General features: G+C 37.6%; 1 protein-coding gene across 1 annotated transcript in view; it reads right to left on the reverse strand.

The window, feature by feature from the left end:
* sorl1 (sortilin-related receptor, L(DLR class) A repeats containing) overlaps window positions 1-15,548 on the reverse strand; it is a 37,335-nt gene that overhangs the window by 8,827 nt on the left and 12,960 nt on the right. Inside the window, exons 7-34 of the mRNA XM_077722000.1 lie at window positions 14,740-14,841; window positions 14,430-14,599; window positions 13,600-13,792; window positions 12,947-13,064; window positions 10,437-10,510; window positions 10,116-10,204; window positions 9,510-9,688; window positions 8,191-8,377; window positions 7,210-7,338; window positions 6,922-7,007; window positions 5,978-6,150; window positions 5,609-5,740; window positions 5,356-5,447; window positions 4,786-5,032; window positions 4,581-4,722; window positions 4,081-4,254; window positions 3,869-3,982; window positions 3,450-3,572; window positions 3,166-3,285; window positions 2,872-2,997; window positions 2,406-2,516; window positions 2,182-2,313; window positions 1,827-1,958; window positions 1,554-1,688; window positions 1,245-1,397; window positions 947-1,114; window positions 388-516; window positions 174-300 (exon numbers count right to left, since the gene is read on the reverse strand). Coding sequence (XP_077578126.1) covers window positions 174-300; window positions 388-516; window positions 947-1,114; window positions 1,245-1,397; window positions 1,554-1,688; window positions 1,827-1,958; window positions 2,182-2,313; window positions 2,406-2,516; window positions 2,872-2,997; window positions 3,166-3,285; window positions 3,450-3,572; window positions 3,869-3,982; window positions 4,081-4,254; window positions 4,581-4,722; window positions 4,786-5,032; window positions 5,356-5,447; window positions 5,609-5,740; window positions 5,978-6,150; window positions 6,922-7,007; window positions 7,210-7,338; window positions 8,191-8,377; window positions 9,510-9,688; window positions 10,116-10,204; window positions 10,437-10,510; window positions 12,947-13,064; window positions 13,600-13,792; window positions 14,430-14,599; window positions 14,740-14,841 — 3,857 coding nt within the window. The remainder of the gene's footprint in view (window positions 1-173; window positions 301-387; window positions 517-946; window positions 1,115-1,244; window positions 1,398-1,553; window positions 1,689-1,826; window positions 1,959-2,181; window positions 2,314-2,405; window positions 2,517-2,871; window positions 2,998-3,165; window positions 3,286-3,449; window positions 3,573-3,868; window positions 3,983-4,080; window positions 4,255-4,580; window positions 4,723-4,785; window positions 5,033-5,355; window positions 5,448-5,608; window positions 5,741-5,977; window positions 6,151-6,921; window positions 7,008-7,209; window positions 7,339-8,190; window positions 8,378-9,509; window positions 9,689-10,115; window positions 10,205-10,436; window positions 10,511-12,946; window positions 13,065-13,599; window positions 13,793-14,429; window positions 14,600-14,739; window positions 14,842-15,548) is intronic.

The raw sequence follows: 15,548 nt of genomic DNA on the forward strand, positions 1-15,548 counted from the left end.
AAGATACTATTACTACTATGAACAATTCTAATGATAAAATGACAAATCAACAGTTGCTGCTTATAATCCAATGTCATTTCCAATGAAAACTAAGAAATAATGAAGAAAATGTGTCGTGAATAACATTAAACTATAAAAAATAATAATAAACATCATCGTGTGTGATAAATAACCTGTAATAAATAATGTAGTAGCAGGAGTTCAGGGGAAGATTTTTGGGATGAGACCACGTTAGAGTGATGGCACCAGAGAAGTCAGGATTCCATTGAAGTTTCTGGACTTTATAGGCTTGGGTATCCGCTGGAAGGAAACAGAGTTGAGCTGTAAGTAAATATGCAGTCTGCACATACTGTTGATGATGTGCTGAAACAACATGCATGAACTCACTGGTGCAGTTGTCCTCATCGCTGTGGTCGGAACAATCTAAAAAGCCATCACACCACTCTTCGTCCAACACACATATTTCCCCATCAGTGCAGCGAGTTCCATTCACGCAGGAAGGTGTGCTGTGTGTTGCTGTAAAAAAGGTCATGTGTTTTTCCCCTTATATTAATTTTTCAGAATAGAATCATGCTACACTTCCAAGATTTTAAGTTGAATATAGAGAATGGAGATGATTATGCAGCTGACAATTCAAGTTTTAAAGAACTCAAAAACTCATAATGAGAAGTAAAACATTTCATTTTGCAGAAATTTGGGGAAGTACTTGTTTACTATCCACAATAGTGCATTATGCTTGAAAAATGAAAGTGCACTAGAACTTGTAATTTCAAACAGTTTCATCATCATAATTTCTTAGATAGGAAAAGACATAAAATGTGTTTGGTTTTTATATAGAAATAGTAATATTTTTGCCTCAGGAATATCTTGAAACATCCTTCAGTTATAGTGCAATAAGATGGAATTTTCCACGAATTATGTCAAAGTGGATTAGAAAGAGACTCACAACAACCAGCTTCATCAGAGGCATCTCGACAGTGAATACGGCCATCACAACGCTGCCAGTCAGGGATGCAGTGTCGCTCATGGTGACACAGAAACTGACCCTCATCGCAATGAACATGGGATGAAGGGTGCCGGGTGGACAGTGGATTAATTGTCACATTTGGATCAACTACACACAGAGGGGGGCAGTATTGTAAATATTAACAAATGGTTAAAAAAATTATACAAGACTTTCAAACATGTTATAGCTCTGGATCGTCTACATAAAAGTGCTAGAAATAGCACAAAAAAAACTCCACCTGTGGGACATCCAAGCTCATCAGTGCCATCAGCGCAGTCAGTGTAGCCGTCACAAACCCAAGTGTTGATGATACAAGCTCCATTGGTACAGCGGAAGCGGTTGGGGGCACAAGTCTGTCGTCCTGGTGCCACAGTGGGATGTACTGCTTCACCTAAAAGTTGGGGGTTTATGGAGTGTTTAATTTTACAACAGCACCATACAAACACAGTAGATTACTCATTTTTTTCAACCAGAGAGAGTCACAGGGAAGCCCAAAAATAAATTCTAAATAAAGTAGCACCGAACTAATGTAGAAAATAGTCCGTACCTGAGCACTCGGCTTCGTCCGACCAATCACCACAGTCGTTTTCACCATCACACTTCCACCATGCTGGGATGCAGCGTGTATTTTTGCATTCAAATTGGAAATACCTTGAGCAGCCAGGAACCTCAGTGGGAGCAGCTGCAACACCAGAGATTAAAAGTCAAGAGTACAATTAGGACTGTTCAAGAATCCCCATTTTTTATGTGCACTTGTGTCGTGGATTATTGACCGAAGATGAAGAGTATGTGTGTGTGTGTGTGAGGGGTGTCTTTTTACCACAGTTAGCTTCATCTGAGAAGTCACCGCAGTCATCCATACCATCACATTTCCACTCCAGACTCACACATACTCCATTGGCACACTCAAAGGTGTATTGGTCACATACTTTGGTAAACTCAGATGGAGTAGCTGACAACACAAACATAACAATTAGTCATAGACTTGGCAGTTTATCATGTACAAAACTAAGAATTTTCTTTAAATACAATAATTTCAAATGTTTGTGAGGGCGATGGAGTCACAGCACAACAGGAAGAAATTCATTGCATTTGAACACATACTGTATTTACTATTTTCATTTGCATGACAACAATATATCTTGTAATAAGTACATAAGTGTGAGATTCCTTACCACATTTGGCATAATCTGAATCTTCATCAGATCCATCTTCACAGTGTTTCACACCATCACATACCATGGATTGAAAGAGACACTGGGCTCGGTTCTTGCATACAAACTCCATGTAACGAGTGCACAGTGGGTCTAAATGGTGGCATATTCCAACGTTCATGTTAATTAAATGCAATATACGTATGCTTAACAAACCTATATTAATATTATAATAACATGCTTACCACAGTAGTCCTCATCAGCACCATCTGGACATTCTTTCTTCCCATTGCAGTGGGAGGTGACTGGCAAGCAGGTGCCATTGGAACACTGGAAACCTTTGCAGCTACTTCCTTCTGGAAAAGAATAAAAACATACAGAGTTAAATGTGTTATATTGTCTGAATGAACCAAACGTTCAACAGCATGAGGCTTGCTTTAAGAAAGATTAATTCATGCTCAAACACACGGGCACACATGTTATTGCTCACACAAACAGACGTGGAAACTGAAGTATGACAGCATAATAAAGACACAATAAAGCAGGGAGAGCTTTTCAGGTCATGTTAACATAGTATTTCAAAAGGACAACAAAAACTAGTGTGATTCCTGACTAAATTCTTTGTGTTATTGAGCAGCATGAATACAGGAGGTGAAATGTACAATGTGGTGTGATGTACAAAAAATACGTTAGAAAGTGCTTAAATGTTACCGCAGTAATGAGGGTCTTCATCGGAGCCGTCTTGGCAGTCATTGTCACCGTCACACGTCCAGCGCTGTGGTATGCAGTGGCCCGTGTGACACTGGAAACTACTGGATTCACAAGTATGGTGGCCACCTAATCGTGAGAAATGCAGTGAGGACACTAGTTAGCATTAATTTGCAAATGTGCAAGGTATTAAAACCTAAACAGAAACCTGTTCGATAAAAATAGCATGAATCATTACAGTATATTGTAGATATGCACAAGTGATGTTTTCTTCATTGAATTCTTTAAAAACGGTACCTGTGCAGTTAGCCTCATCTGACCAGTCTCTGCAATCATTATCGCCATCACAACGCCAGGCCTCACGGATGCAAACACCACGGGCACATGTAAACTCCCCACTTCCACACACATGAGAGTCTAAATAGGAGTTATACAGCAACAACAAAATCAATACTCAACATCTCGTTTTGGAATTAAAAAGCAGATTTTGAGTGATTGAATACGATTCACAAAAGGTCTCCTGAAAATACTAGCCTAGACCATGAGCGCAAAACGTATAAACGTGTATGATGATGATTTACCACAGTGCTCTTCGTCACTGTTGTCTCCGCAGTCATCTTCGTGATCACATTGGAAAGACAAGGGAATGCAAGAACCGGTAGAGACGCAGCGGAACTGATTGGTCGGGTCACAGGTTGTATTTGCTGAAAATAGCACCATGAACATATTAAGGCATGGTCAGTTATTATAACAAACCTAATTCCAAAGAGGTTAATTGTCTATACACCAAAGATATATTTTCTAATTTCCCCACTAATAAACTTTGATTTAGAAAATACTCATTTTTTTATGTTAATGTATTTTTTACCATTCTACACTCTTACTGTGGGCAAGGATTAGTGTAATGGAACCAAGTAGAAACTTTAAGAAGTAAACACAAATGAAACTCTGACAAAGACTATATGGGAGGAGGGAAAAAATAAGTTAGTTGGATACTTACGACACTCCTGTTCGTCACTCATGTCTCCACAGTCGTTGTCACTGTCACACTTCCAGATATTACTGATGCAACGGCCATTTGAGCAGCGGTATTGGTTCGCAGAACAGGTATTCTCTGTCATTGACAGACAGAACCACACACAGTCAATACTTCTTATGGTGACCAAATCAGGTCAACTGGAGAATGGTCTGGTTCTAATATAACAGTCGTACCTCTCTTAATACAAGTGTTGTTTTGGAGTTGGTATCCTGAAGGGCACTTGCACTGCAGCTGTCCATCAGCCAAGGTGATTGATGGGGTCCCTTCTGGGCAAACGCATGTGTGCCCCGAGCCCGGCTGAGGCAAACATAGCAACCTGCATGGCTGGTCAGCACAGCCGTTATGACCTAGGTAGATAATGTTTGAAGACATACTGTGTATCATTAAGTGGATAGGGATTTTGGTGGGTACTACAATCAGCAGTTTATACAGGACAGTCGTCTTTTACTTGTCAATGGCTGCCATTAAAGGCAGGGAAGGCGGGCAGTGATCATTCATTGCCAACCTTTCTAGAATGCATTGGATGTCAATAGAAGCCAGTGATTTAAGCTTGTATAATGATCAAAATCGGGTATTTCCAGTACATGAATATATATGAATAATATACAGTAAATGCACAATGTAATGCGATTGTTTTAATTTATCGACTGTGTTTTTCAGACATTTTTCTTACCTTTGTTCTTGCCTTTATAAAATATTTTCAGGTCCATTACACCAGTAAGTCTGCCAAGAATTTGTTCTGTACCGTGAGTACTACTACTTTTCGGACCTTTGAAGATACCCATTCTGGACCAGTCGTCCCAATACAAGTCATTCTGCAAACACGTTTGTCAAAAAAGTTATGTACTCATTCAATATATTGAAGGATAATTACTCACCTTGAAGACAGCAATGGCATACGGGTGGGGCAACCCTTCAAAGAGAATGCGTCGTTGACCTCCATTGAAGTCAGCCCTCTCAATTCGGTCGCTAAAGGCCTCCGTCCAGTACAACCAATGATCATCAGCTGCAATTCCATTGGGCCAGCGGACCCCCTCTGACACAATAGAAGACACATTGGTTCCATCCATGGCGCTTCGGTAAATGCCTGCTGCTTTGTCTCCCCAATCAGTCCAGAACATGAGACTATGGGATCAAACAATATGAATAAAACATCAAATATCTAAAATTACGAAAGTGTTATGATTATAAATGGGTAATAATGTAGTGAGGTATAATTTTAAATGCTGTATATTCCATACATGTACTTTATTTTACTTTCAGATCATATAATTTCCAATAATCTAAAAGTTCAGTTCACATGAATTGACTTTTTTGCTGATTAATGACATGATTTTTTTTTAATGTAATACTACATTGATTCTGGCATTATTTACATAGTTTATTTTGGTGTTGATGTGTTAACTGTAGGTGTGGGTCAGTCTGTAAGTGCATTGTTAGTAATTTACCCCTCCTTAGGCAGCAGAACAAGGGCTCGTGGATGTTCGAGGACGGAAGAGTTAAGGAGGGTGTGTCGCAGGTCACCATCAGGATTGGAAACCTTACATAATTCAGCAATGACATTATTTAATTTAGTGAGAGAAATTAACATTATTTTTAGCTCACAGTATGCCAAATACAGGTGCTTTGCATTACTTCTATCATCCAAGTTTTGAAATTAAATGATTGAATATTATAACGATGAATGTACTTTTTGTGTACCTCAATTTTCTGTGCACCAGCATCAACCCAGTAAAGCAATCTGCTGATGGAGTCAAAGGCTAAGGCCTCCACGTTCTGTAGGTCTTCCCTCACTATAATTTCTTGTCCGGTGCTGCCATTAAGACAGAGTCGCTGCAATGAGAAAAAAGAAAAAAAACATTTAAGGACACACTACAGACTTATATGGAATCTTGTGTGCTACACCGTCATCTTGACAAGACAACAATTCATCCACAGTAGAATAGGATAAATAATTGAGGAAAATAGATTTTATCACTCTTGCTTTTATGTTGATGTTCAGCAGTGGTTTGTAAAGCACTTTATGAAAAAAGTCGAGTTAACTGTGTCACAGATGAATGACTCTCAAACCTGTATGGTATCTAGCAAGATATCAGCCCAGTAGATGCAGTTCTTTTCAAAGTCAAAGTCCAGAGCAACGGCTTCCTTCAGACCCAACAGTGGCAGGACCTGATCGGTGCCAGTGGCCAGGTCATAGCGATGAATAGAAGTCCTCACAGCATAAAGGATAAACTCATTACTCTCTGTAGGAATGCAAAATAAATTTGAAATATATTCAAAATAACATTGTAATGGATTCACTGACATTAAAAACAAATCAATCTGTGTTCATGAAACCACAAGGATCATAAAACACAAGACATGAGGTTAAGATTGGATTGGATAACTTAAGAGTGCCCCAATGAGGCCCCCTAATTACTAGGCTGCATGATTTATGAAGAAAAATAATGCACGTGCATTATGTGTAACACAAAGAACGTGATAAGTGATAACACTTAAATGAATGTGTACTATGTTGTGTGGAAATCGTTTTACCTTTATTTGAATTTGACCATTTAGAATTGACTATGAATGAATACCTCAAAAGAAAATCATTTGTGTTTCCTTTTCTCAGCATATTTATGTAGAACCATGTTAATGCATGTTCAAATGTGATGGTTGAATAGATAAGACAATTATAAATTGTTTACAGGCATGTTAAAAAATTGCAACAAAAACAAATATATATCCATATTCCATAATGATCTAGAATCTAGATCGTACTAATAAGTATTTTTGCCATCTAACTTGATCTCTCCAATGAGATTAAAAAAAGAGCAAAATAGATATTAGAGCCTCAGAAATATATAATTATATTTTATGTGCATCGACATTGTCAATAATGTAATCCATCAGTCCAATCACATTTTTTATGACACTTGCCCATTATTGAGGAGCAGTGTTGGACAAAAAGAAACACTCTGTTACCAACCACAGGGCACTATCTTTCTTTATATAGTGGAAGATGCCATTACCTCCAACAGGACAAGGTAACATCTCTCCATCGAGTCTAGCTTGCACATCTCCCCCAGTGCAAGTGTCCCCTGATACCTTCCTGTACCTATGGAAATGTAGAGACCGAAAATCATTTTCAGTAATCTGACACTTGGTGGTGTTCTTGCCTAAAAGATGAGAAACGCAGCATTTCACGTAGATCTATCTAGGGCTAAATATATAGAGAAAAATATTGATAGATAGGTCGATAGCGAGACAGATAAATCATTAAAGAAATGACAAGAATAACAAACTAAGATTCCAATTACCCTTTACTGGAGCGATAAGTGGTGCCGACAGGACATGGTACTGGAGGAGCATGGACGTCACCTGAAAACTCGGGATCAGGAACACACACTTGCAGGGACAAGTCTTCACTAAGCTTGAAACCATAGTCACTGTGAAAGGAGGGAAAAAAGAGAACAATCTAACATCGATCAACTTGTTTCTCGTGTAATTTAAAAATCATTACTCATCATATTTTTATTATTAGAAATTATTGGGGAAGCTGTAGGACAGTTGGTAGCTGAAATTGTCCTGGGACCAAAGGGTTAACGATTCAATTCCTGGCAACAACTGACCACTGACCAAGTGCCCTTGGTTGGGCAAGGCACTGAACTCTAATTTACCTCCAGTGGGTCAGCAGTGCCTTGCATGCAACCAGTAACATTAGTGTGTGATCGTGTGCGTGAAGTGTAAATCACTTTGGGCACAGTAAAATCATGTATAGTAATCCCTCGTATTCCGTGGCTTCAACTATCGCGGCTTCACTACCCCGCGGATATTTTTCTGAGGCAATTTTTATTTTTTTATTTTTGAAGTTCATAAATATGTGAAAATCCACACTAACTCGCAAGCGTAAACCACTCCCGTGTCCTCCTCTTGCTACTACAACTCAGCACTGAAGTTTAAAAAAAAGTATATATATATATATATGTATTTGATTTTTTTAAACTAGGAATGACCCTACTTTTCGTTTTTTGGTTTATCACGGCTATGACTGGTCTAGAATTAACCGTGATAATCGAGGGATTACTGTAGATAAAGGCACTAGTACTCTCCATTTATTATTTACCATTACTACAACTCTAATGAAATAACTGTAATTTCATTACTTATGCACTCATGTCATGTCATACTAAATTTCTTTTGACATTTGAAGCTACATGTATGTCATCATTAATTACCGTTCTGCTCTAAAACATGTTTGCCATTAGTCCAATGTAGTGTTGCCTGCTGTGGGCCCTCACCATTCATAGTCTTGGCGGGAGCAAGAGCAGTTAGACATGGTGACGGGACGGTCGAAGTCTTCACCGTTGAAACATGTTGCGTGAGGTGTACGTCTCTTAAACGTTATTGCTCGCCCTAGCAGACACTCATTACCATGTTCATCTGATGGGGACCAGAGCTTGTAGTCTGTCTCGGAACATGGTACACCTAGGGAAAATGAACATGTTGGTGGTACCATTTGTTAATCATCCGTGTTCCTCATAAGTGAAAGTGCATCTGGAAAAAAAGCAAAAATTAAGCCCTAACCAAGTTAAAGCGCTTAATTTAAGCTAAAGCATGCTTGTTCTGTGTTCTTAATGAAATATGCCTTATGCCTATATAAATACTGAAATGTAATATAAATATCTGGGCAGTTTCATATTCATAAGGCACAGCTCAATCACACTAAAAATAACCCAACCAGTTTGTCTGGAACCTGCTTAATCTGTCAACAATGCTGAAAATATGCACACAAAGCGCATGTGCTTTTATAAAGATGTCGGTAAACTCTAGGTATGTTTGGGAAATAGCTTGCATTAAAATGCAATGCTTTAAAAGGGGATCCATTCAAAATGGGACCTACACAAATTGAAAATACAAGCATGACAGGCTCAGAAATTACATGTTGAAGTAAAGAGAAATATCAAAAAGTTATTTTAGTATTTTTTTGTTGCTTTAGGTGAAATATAACAGCCTTTCTTCAATATCATATCGGCATGAAATTGTCTTCTTTTAAATACCAGTAGTAAATATTGGGGAAGATGCTTTTGTGCTTAGAAACAGTGGCTTTGATTAAAAGACAGAATATTGAGCTAGAAGTAGCAGAGAAAATGATGCTGAGATTCTTCTGAGAGTGACCTGGAAACGTTAGGTCAGAGGGACCAGACTTCAATGGTTTGGACATGTCCAGAAGAAAGATATGGACTATATCGGTGGAAGGATGTTGGAAATGGAACTGCCAGGGAACAGGGCTAGAGGTCAATCTAGGGGAAGATACATGGGTGTAGTAAGGGAGGTCACAAAAGTGGCTGGTCAAGGGAAGGAATCTGCAATAGACAAGGTGAAGGGGAAAAAAATGTATCCGCTGCCTGATAAGCCGAAAGTGTAGTGGTGGTAGTAGTAGTAGTAAAGTACTGGAAAAAATAGCAAATATTTAAATGTAAAACTGTAAATCATTATGGATATAACAAACACCTAAATCCACACAGAATAGAAAACCAATATAAAACACATCCGAGAAGTGAATGTGATGATTTTTTTCCCTCTGTCCCTTTGAACCGACTCCTCGCAGTCCACCTACCTAACACATCAGAAGCGTTGACCTGAAGAATGAGCCAGCTATGCCTCTGGTTGGCGTAGGATCCAAAGATAGTGAAGATTGTGCTTTTCTCCCCAGGTTCTGTCAATAACTGGTAAACATACACTTCTTTATCAGAGAACTGAAATGTGGTCCACGTTTGTCCCTCATTAGTGCTGAACCTGTAGGAACAAAACATAGAAAATGTTTCCTTTGTTTTGACTTCTCTAATCAGTTGACAAACGTAAAAAATGTAACAATGATAACTAAACAAAAATAGTTTAAAATGTTCTACTTATATTTTCAGAAGAATTGTTTTACTTTCTATCACTAGCACCATTGGCTGCTTAGTATCTTTTTCTGTTAGGATAAATATAATGTATTAAAGCTTTAGGAGATTAAGATTATAAAATCGAGAAACCTTGACAATTCCTAATCCCGCTAACTAATGCTCTCAAATCCCAGAGAGGTTGCGTGATGGTCACTTGTTATCAAAACAGCTTAAATTCTAAGAAACTCCTTTTAAATATGTGATAGAATAAGAGATATATCATTTGCCTGTAGGGTAATTTAATTTGCCATCCTAATAGTCACACAATAAAAACTTACATGAGATGTGTAGTAGAGCCTCCTTGTGGAATAGCCATCAGAATACCACCATGGTCTCCCCATGTGAAGAAATGAGGACCTGCTAATGCCTAAAAACAAGGCATTTACTGAGTCAACAAAACGCAATAAAGCAGTAGAATTATTTTCTTTTCAATTATTTCCTTTAATAATTCCTTTAACCCGCTACTGTCAAAGAGCACAATTTTTCAACAATTCACCAAGAAAAAAATGCCTGCAAGCTGAAACTAAATGTTGCAGTTTTTTTAAAGATCTCCGTATATATTTAGTTGTGCATGGCATGTCTGTCATATTTTAACGAACCTCTCTCCACTTGGCTCCAGCACTGCTTGACACATACACATTGGATTTATTAGCCAAGTTGTTGCCAACGGATCCTGTAATAACAACAAAAAGAAAAGAAACAATCAGCTTTTGGAAATAAAACGTATCATTTCACACATTTACTCTTATTAGATTTGATCTCGGTCCATCACAAAAAAGATCAATTCAGTTAAAAATTATTAAACAGGGCATTTGCAAACATATTACAATCAGCAACATAAGATGTTATGCTCGCACATAATACCAAATGTATATCAGAGACTAGAAAATTTAAATGCTTTAGCTAGGAGACACAATTATGTTTTCAAGCTGAGTATCCTATTGTAAAATATTTATCCATTGATTCTCTGGAACACTTATCCTTAATGCATGTGTACACAAAATAACAACTGTAGTCTGACATAGTAAAACAAGGTTGATTCTATTTGACAATTTACAGAAAAAGCGACGGGTTTCCGTAGGCGTAATCGTAAGGTCTGTTATCAAGCTTGACTGCCGGGAATAAAAAAATATATATGTGGAAACCAATGTCTCGTGCTTTGCATCAATCAAACAATCTTTAAACATTTGATCTTTTGAAGGTGCATGCGCCTTATAGTCAGATGTGTCCTTTAGTACTGAAAGTATGGTGCCGCTTTCTGTCACAATACAGACAGCTTAAAAAATTGCGCTACATCTTATCAAACCCAGTCAAGGTGTTCCATATAAAACATTCAAACACAAGTGATTTAGTTAAACTTTAAAGATAATGCACAGCCATTACGAGATAGCATTATTACAGGCTTCCATCTGTACCATTTGTTGTAAAACTAGCCTCAAAATAAAATGCCTTATATTGTGCCCACACCTTTTTGTACCTTGGGAGCAAATCTACATCAGTCATTTCTGTGTACATGTTTATTGCCAGAAAAGTTCTGATGCCTTTGAGCCTCTAGAACTCGTTAACGCTGCCCTCTCCACAGCTTGTCAGTGATTTTTTATTTTTTTTAATACCAAACCCCTTTATTCATTAATCTTGGACGAGAAAGTCATGACTAATTATCATTTTTAATGCAGAAGGGGAAACCTACAGTTATTATAAAAACTGTGAGCAAAATAAGAGAATTTCCTTTTTGATGGGGAAAGAAAAAATATACATTTGTATTAGATTTTGAGATTTAAAGTTAAAATTGATCATTTAATGTATAAACAACTAGATTTACCATTCATAGATTCATTAAGTTATCCCATGATTACATTAGTCAAATTTTGCGACGCCTGGGATGTTTGTGATTACACACTGAAGAGCAATACAGCAATTAATGGAAGTTATGAGTTTATTCATCCCTTTTTATACATAGATGTGTCATTGCAGAGAAACTACTGACATATTCATGGGTTTGACCGCTTGAGTGCCCAGTAGAAGTCATAAGCCCATCTGCTTGCGAGAGATAAAATGAATCATCCTTGCAAATGCCAGTCTCTCCTCAGCACAACCTGTCTAATCAGGCAAGTAGTATACATATTGTAGGAATTCAATTAGAGGGACATTCGGGAGGATTTGTGTGTGCCTTCTAATTTTACTTAATTTTGATGAATAAATAGTCCTGAAAAAGTACGTGTTCAATATTTCAATAACAGTTTGCGGTTGGGTGCATGACATTGTTATTTGAAATAGTCCCATGTCGAAAAAGAGGTTTCAACCACCTTTGGCGAGAGCATAGTCACATTTCCTGTTTCAGGCAATACAGGAAGCAAATATTTACTATGCGGCGGGCCTCAATTTGTTGGGTTATGTCGCAAGTTTCCTGTATTAGAATGTTGTATCATTCTTCTTGCAGAGGGAGGAAACGTTTAATAACAAAATAACCAGGCTCTCTATTGCCAGGGAGACCATTCAACAAATAATCCAAATAAATCTCCCTTCCTAACTTCGACCATCACAAAGCTACTAAAATAATTGTAAAATGCAGGATGAACAATATTGTTATCACAATACTTACCTAGACCTTTGCTATTGCTGCTTTCTAGTCTTTTGTCTTTTTTTTTCCTTTCCCTCCCTACAATTGCCTTATTGATTTTATCTTGTATTTTTAACACCAACTCGCACAAGGGACTAAAGATGGAAATGAGCCTTCAGCTATAACTTTACATATTTATACATGTATATGTTCATTATTATGTATTATCCCTTTAATAAATGAAAAGTCATACTCAATAAGAACAAAAAAGATTTATCCTTACGTCAGTGAGGCAATTTGAACAAATATATTCAGGTAGTGTAGATATATAGAGAGTTTGGAATTCCATGATGACTTTAACACCTGAGGTGGATTCAAATTCTAGTCAAGTGTGAGTGTTCCATTATAACAACAGGAGCTATATAGTAAGTATGCAGTCTGCATATTTTAGGGAATAAGCAACCCTTCTGCTAAAAATTCTGTGAGTGCTTTCCAGACTAGCATGTCAATGATAATATCTAAATTCAGACAGAGCATATTATGCTGTACCTGTGGCCATGATGAGTCCTGGTGCAGAGTCCTTAGATAAAATGGGAACCCTCCTCAGTTGAAAGTTTAATAATTGGCTCCAGCGTTGTGCCAAGTGGAGGGAGCATCCTTTATTGAGCTGAGAAAGGAAAGCAAGGGCTTAGCATGAGATGATGGTTCTTCATACAATGCTTACACCTCTCCATTTAAGAGTGATATTCAATTCATTTACAGGGAAAATGGGGTATGAAGCCTAAATGTTAAGCCTTGGAAGGAAAAATGTAATGAACTTGAATTAATGCAATATTCCTTTCAGTGAAAAAGTGAAATGCTTTACTGTTGTAGTTAAAGCAAAAATATTCACAAAATATTTGATCACAAATAGAACATTTTAGGCATCCCGGGTGACGAGTGGTTGGCGTGTTGGCCTTAGTTTTAGGGTCGAGGGTTCAATCCCAGGTGGTTCCTCACTGTGTGGAATTTGCAAATTCTTTCTGGACTTGTGTGGGTTTTCTCTGGGTTTTCCCATTTCTTTCCATATCCCAAACACATGCCTGGTAGGCTGGTTCATCTATGATTAACAATTTTACTTGCTGACCCATTGTTGAGGTAAAAAGAAACATCAATGGATGATCCACATTATTCAAAAATATGAAGCATAAACGGTTATGTACCTGACACTCCACAGTCCCTCCAAGACTGTCAGAAGTGGGCGGCTGAAGTAGCTCCCACGTTCCTCCCTTGTCAAACGTAATGACTGAACGCATGTTGGTCTCACTGAGAGACCCATTGACGAGTGTAGCGATGAAGACACCTCTCAGACCTTCCACGCGGTGTAGGTCGGCAAAAGGCTCTTTAGCTAAATATCTGAAACAAATGAATGGGAAAAAAAACATCAAAAACAATAAACTGTTTTAAATTATTTATAATAGAATACATGAGTATATCGAAAAGAGATGTAATATCCTTGGACCAGCTTTTTAGACACCCTTAAAAGGAATTCAACAATAGTTTATTGTACCTGCTTAATAATTGCTCAAAAATGCAAAGATTGAAAACTATGTTGGTTTCAAATGAGTACTATTCTTCACCATTTTTTTTCCCAAATCTTAAGAGAAAAAAAACACACCCACCAACATACTAGAATGTCCAGCATGCCCCTCATGTAAGAGAATCCGGGCACTTTCCTCCATACCAGTAGTTATCTGATGCAATTGCCACATACCTAGTAAACTATGCCTCCACTTCAAAATGCATCGTCACTTTGGACGTTATGCTGGCATAGGTGGAAATATTAATTACGGTATCAAAAACCAAAACAAAATATGTTCGCAAACGTCTATGTTTGCAATTCAGTTCTTCGTGGGGTTTCTTTTATTAACAGAAGGGTCGCAACAATGTTGTTAATGTGAGTTTACGGCAGTCCCCCACCCAAAACTACAAGGCCAAAAAAAACAGACATAAATACGACCATATTTGGTATTTTGTTGGTATCTATTAATACCTGATGAGTGTATTTCTTCTGGATCCTTCTGGACTATAGTATAGAACATTTTCCAATGATAGAGAGAAGGAAACACCCTGTGTGTCTGAGATATACAAATGTGTCATATTGTTCACGTGGTTGACACACACAAACACTTGATCTTCAGAAGCATCAGCAATGTAATATTCCTGTTAGGACAAAGGGGTGGGGCAAAACCATATTTGGACACATTACAAAGAAAGGTTAAGGTTTTTTTCATTTGAACAGGAAGAAAATATGTTAATGATTCCGATCATTAATAGTCTCGTCCAAACAAGATGGGACTTACTGTGATTGGATGCCGAGTTCGAAATTGGGCAGCTTTCATTGGTTGGCGATTGTAGGAGACCCAGAGTTGAACAGATGTAGGCGCAGTACTGCCAAGATGTTTCTGATAAAAACACAAATTATGCACAATATAGTAGCAAATTAGATTAATTTAAATGGAAACAGCATTATTTACCATTCCAAAGGTTTGCACTCATAAACCAGAAATTTTTCGTGCAATATCTGTCAACATTGTTAAATTTATTGGCTAAATAATAACATAGAAAGTACAAATTTTAAAATTAAAGGTAATTCTTTATGTTTGGTATTATATTTTCAGAAAATACACCAGTGTATGCACACAATCTTACAATTGGAGATCAGGCAATAGTCAAGAACTGATCATGTAAAAACTTAATGCAAAGACCTAAAATGTTTTTTTTCCTCCATTTTTCAAAGTAAGACAAATGAGAACAAAATTTTCCATTTAGCATGTCACCCATGTTGCAGACTGCCAAGTAAAACCGACAACGGAATGTCTACATTTTAGTACAATTTAAAAGGAAATATTTTAATTATCCCACATGGAAACCTTACCAAATATTTCATGCAGAAAATGATCCACGCTCTGTATTTATTATTTACTATCGGATCAGACAAATCCTTCACTGAGCACCACCCATAGTTAACAATTGATTGCTCACACAGTACAACAACAGGGTGCTGAGAGCTCACACCAACCAGACTGACAACAAATTTGTCCATGGAAACAAGAAAGGAGATGAGATCCAAATCATATTCACCATCTGTTCCCCTATCTTTTTTTCTGCT

Source organism: Stigmatopora nigra, chromosome 8 (genome assembly GCF_051989575.1).
Source record: "Stigmatopora nigra isolate UIUO_SnigA chromosome 8, RoL_Snig_1.1, whole genome shotgun sequence".
Lineage (NCBI taxonomy): Eukaryota > Metazoa > Chordata > Actinopteri > Syngnathiformes > Syngnathidae > Stigmatopora > Stigmatopora nigra.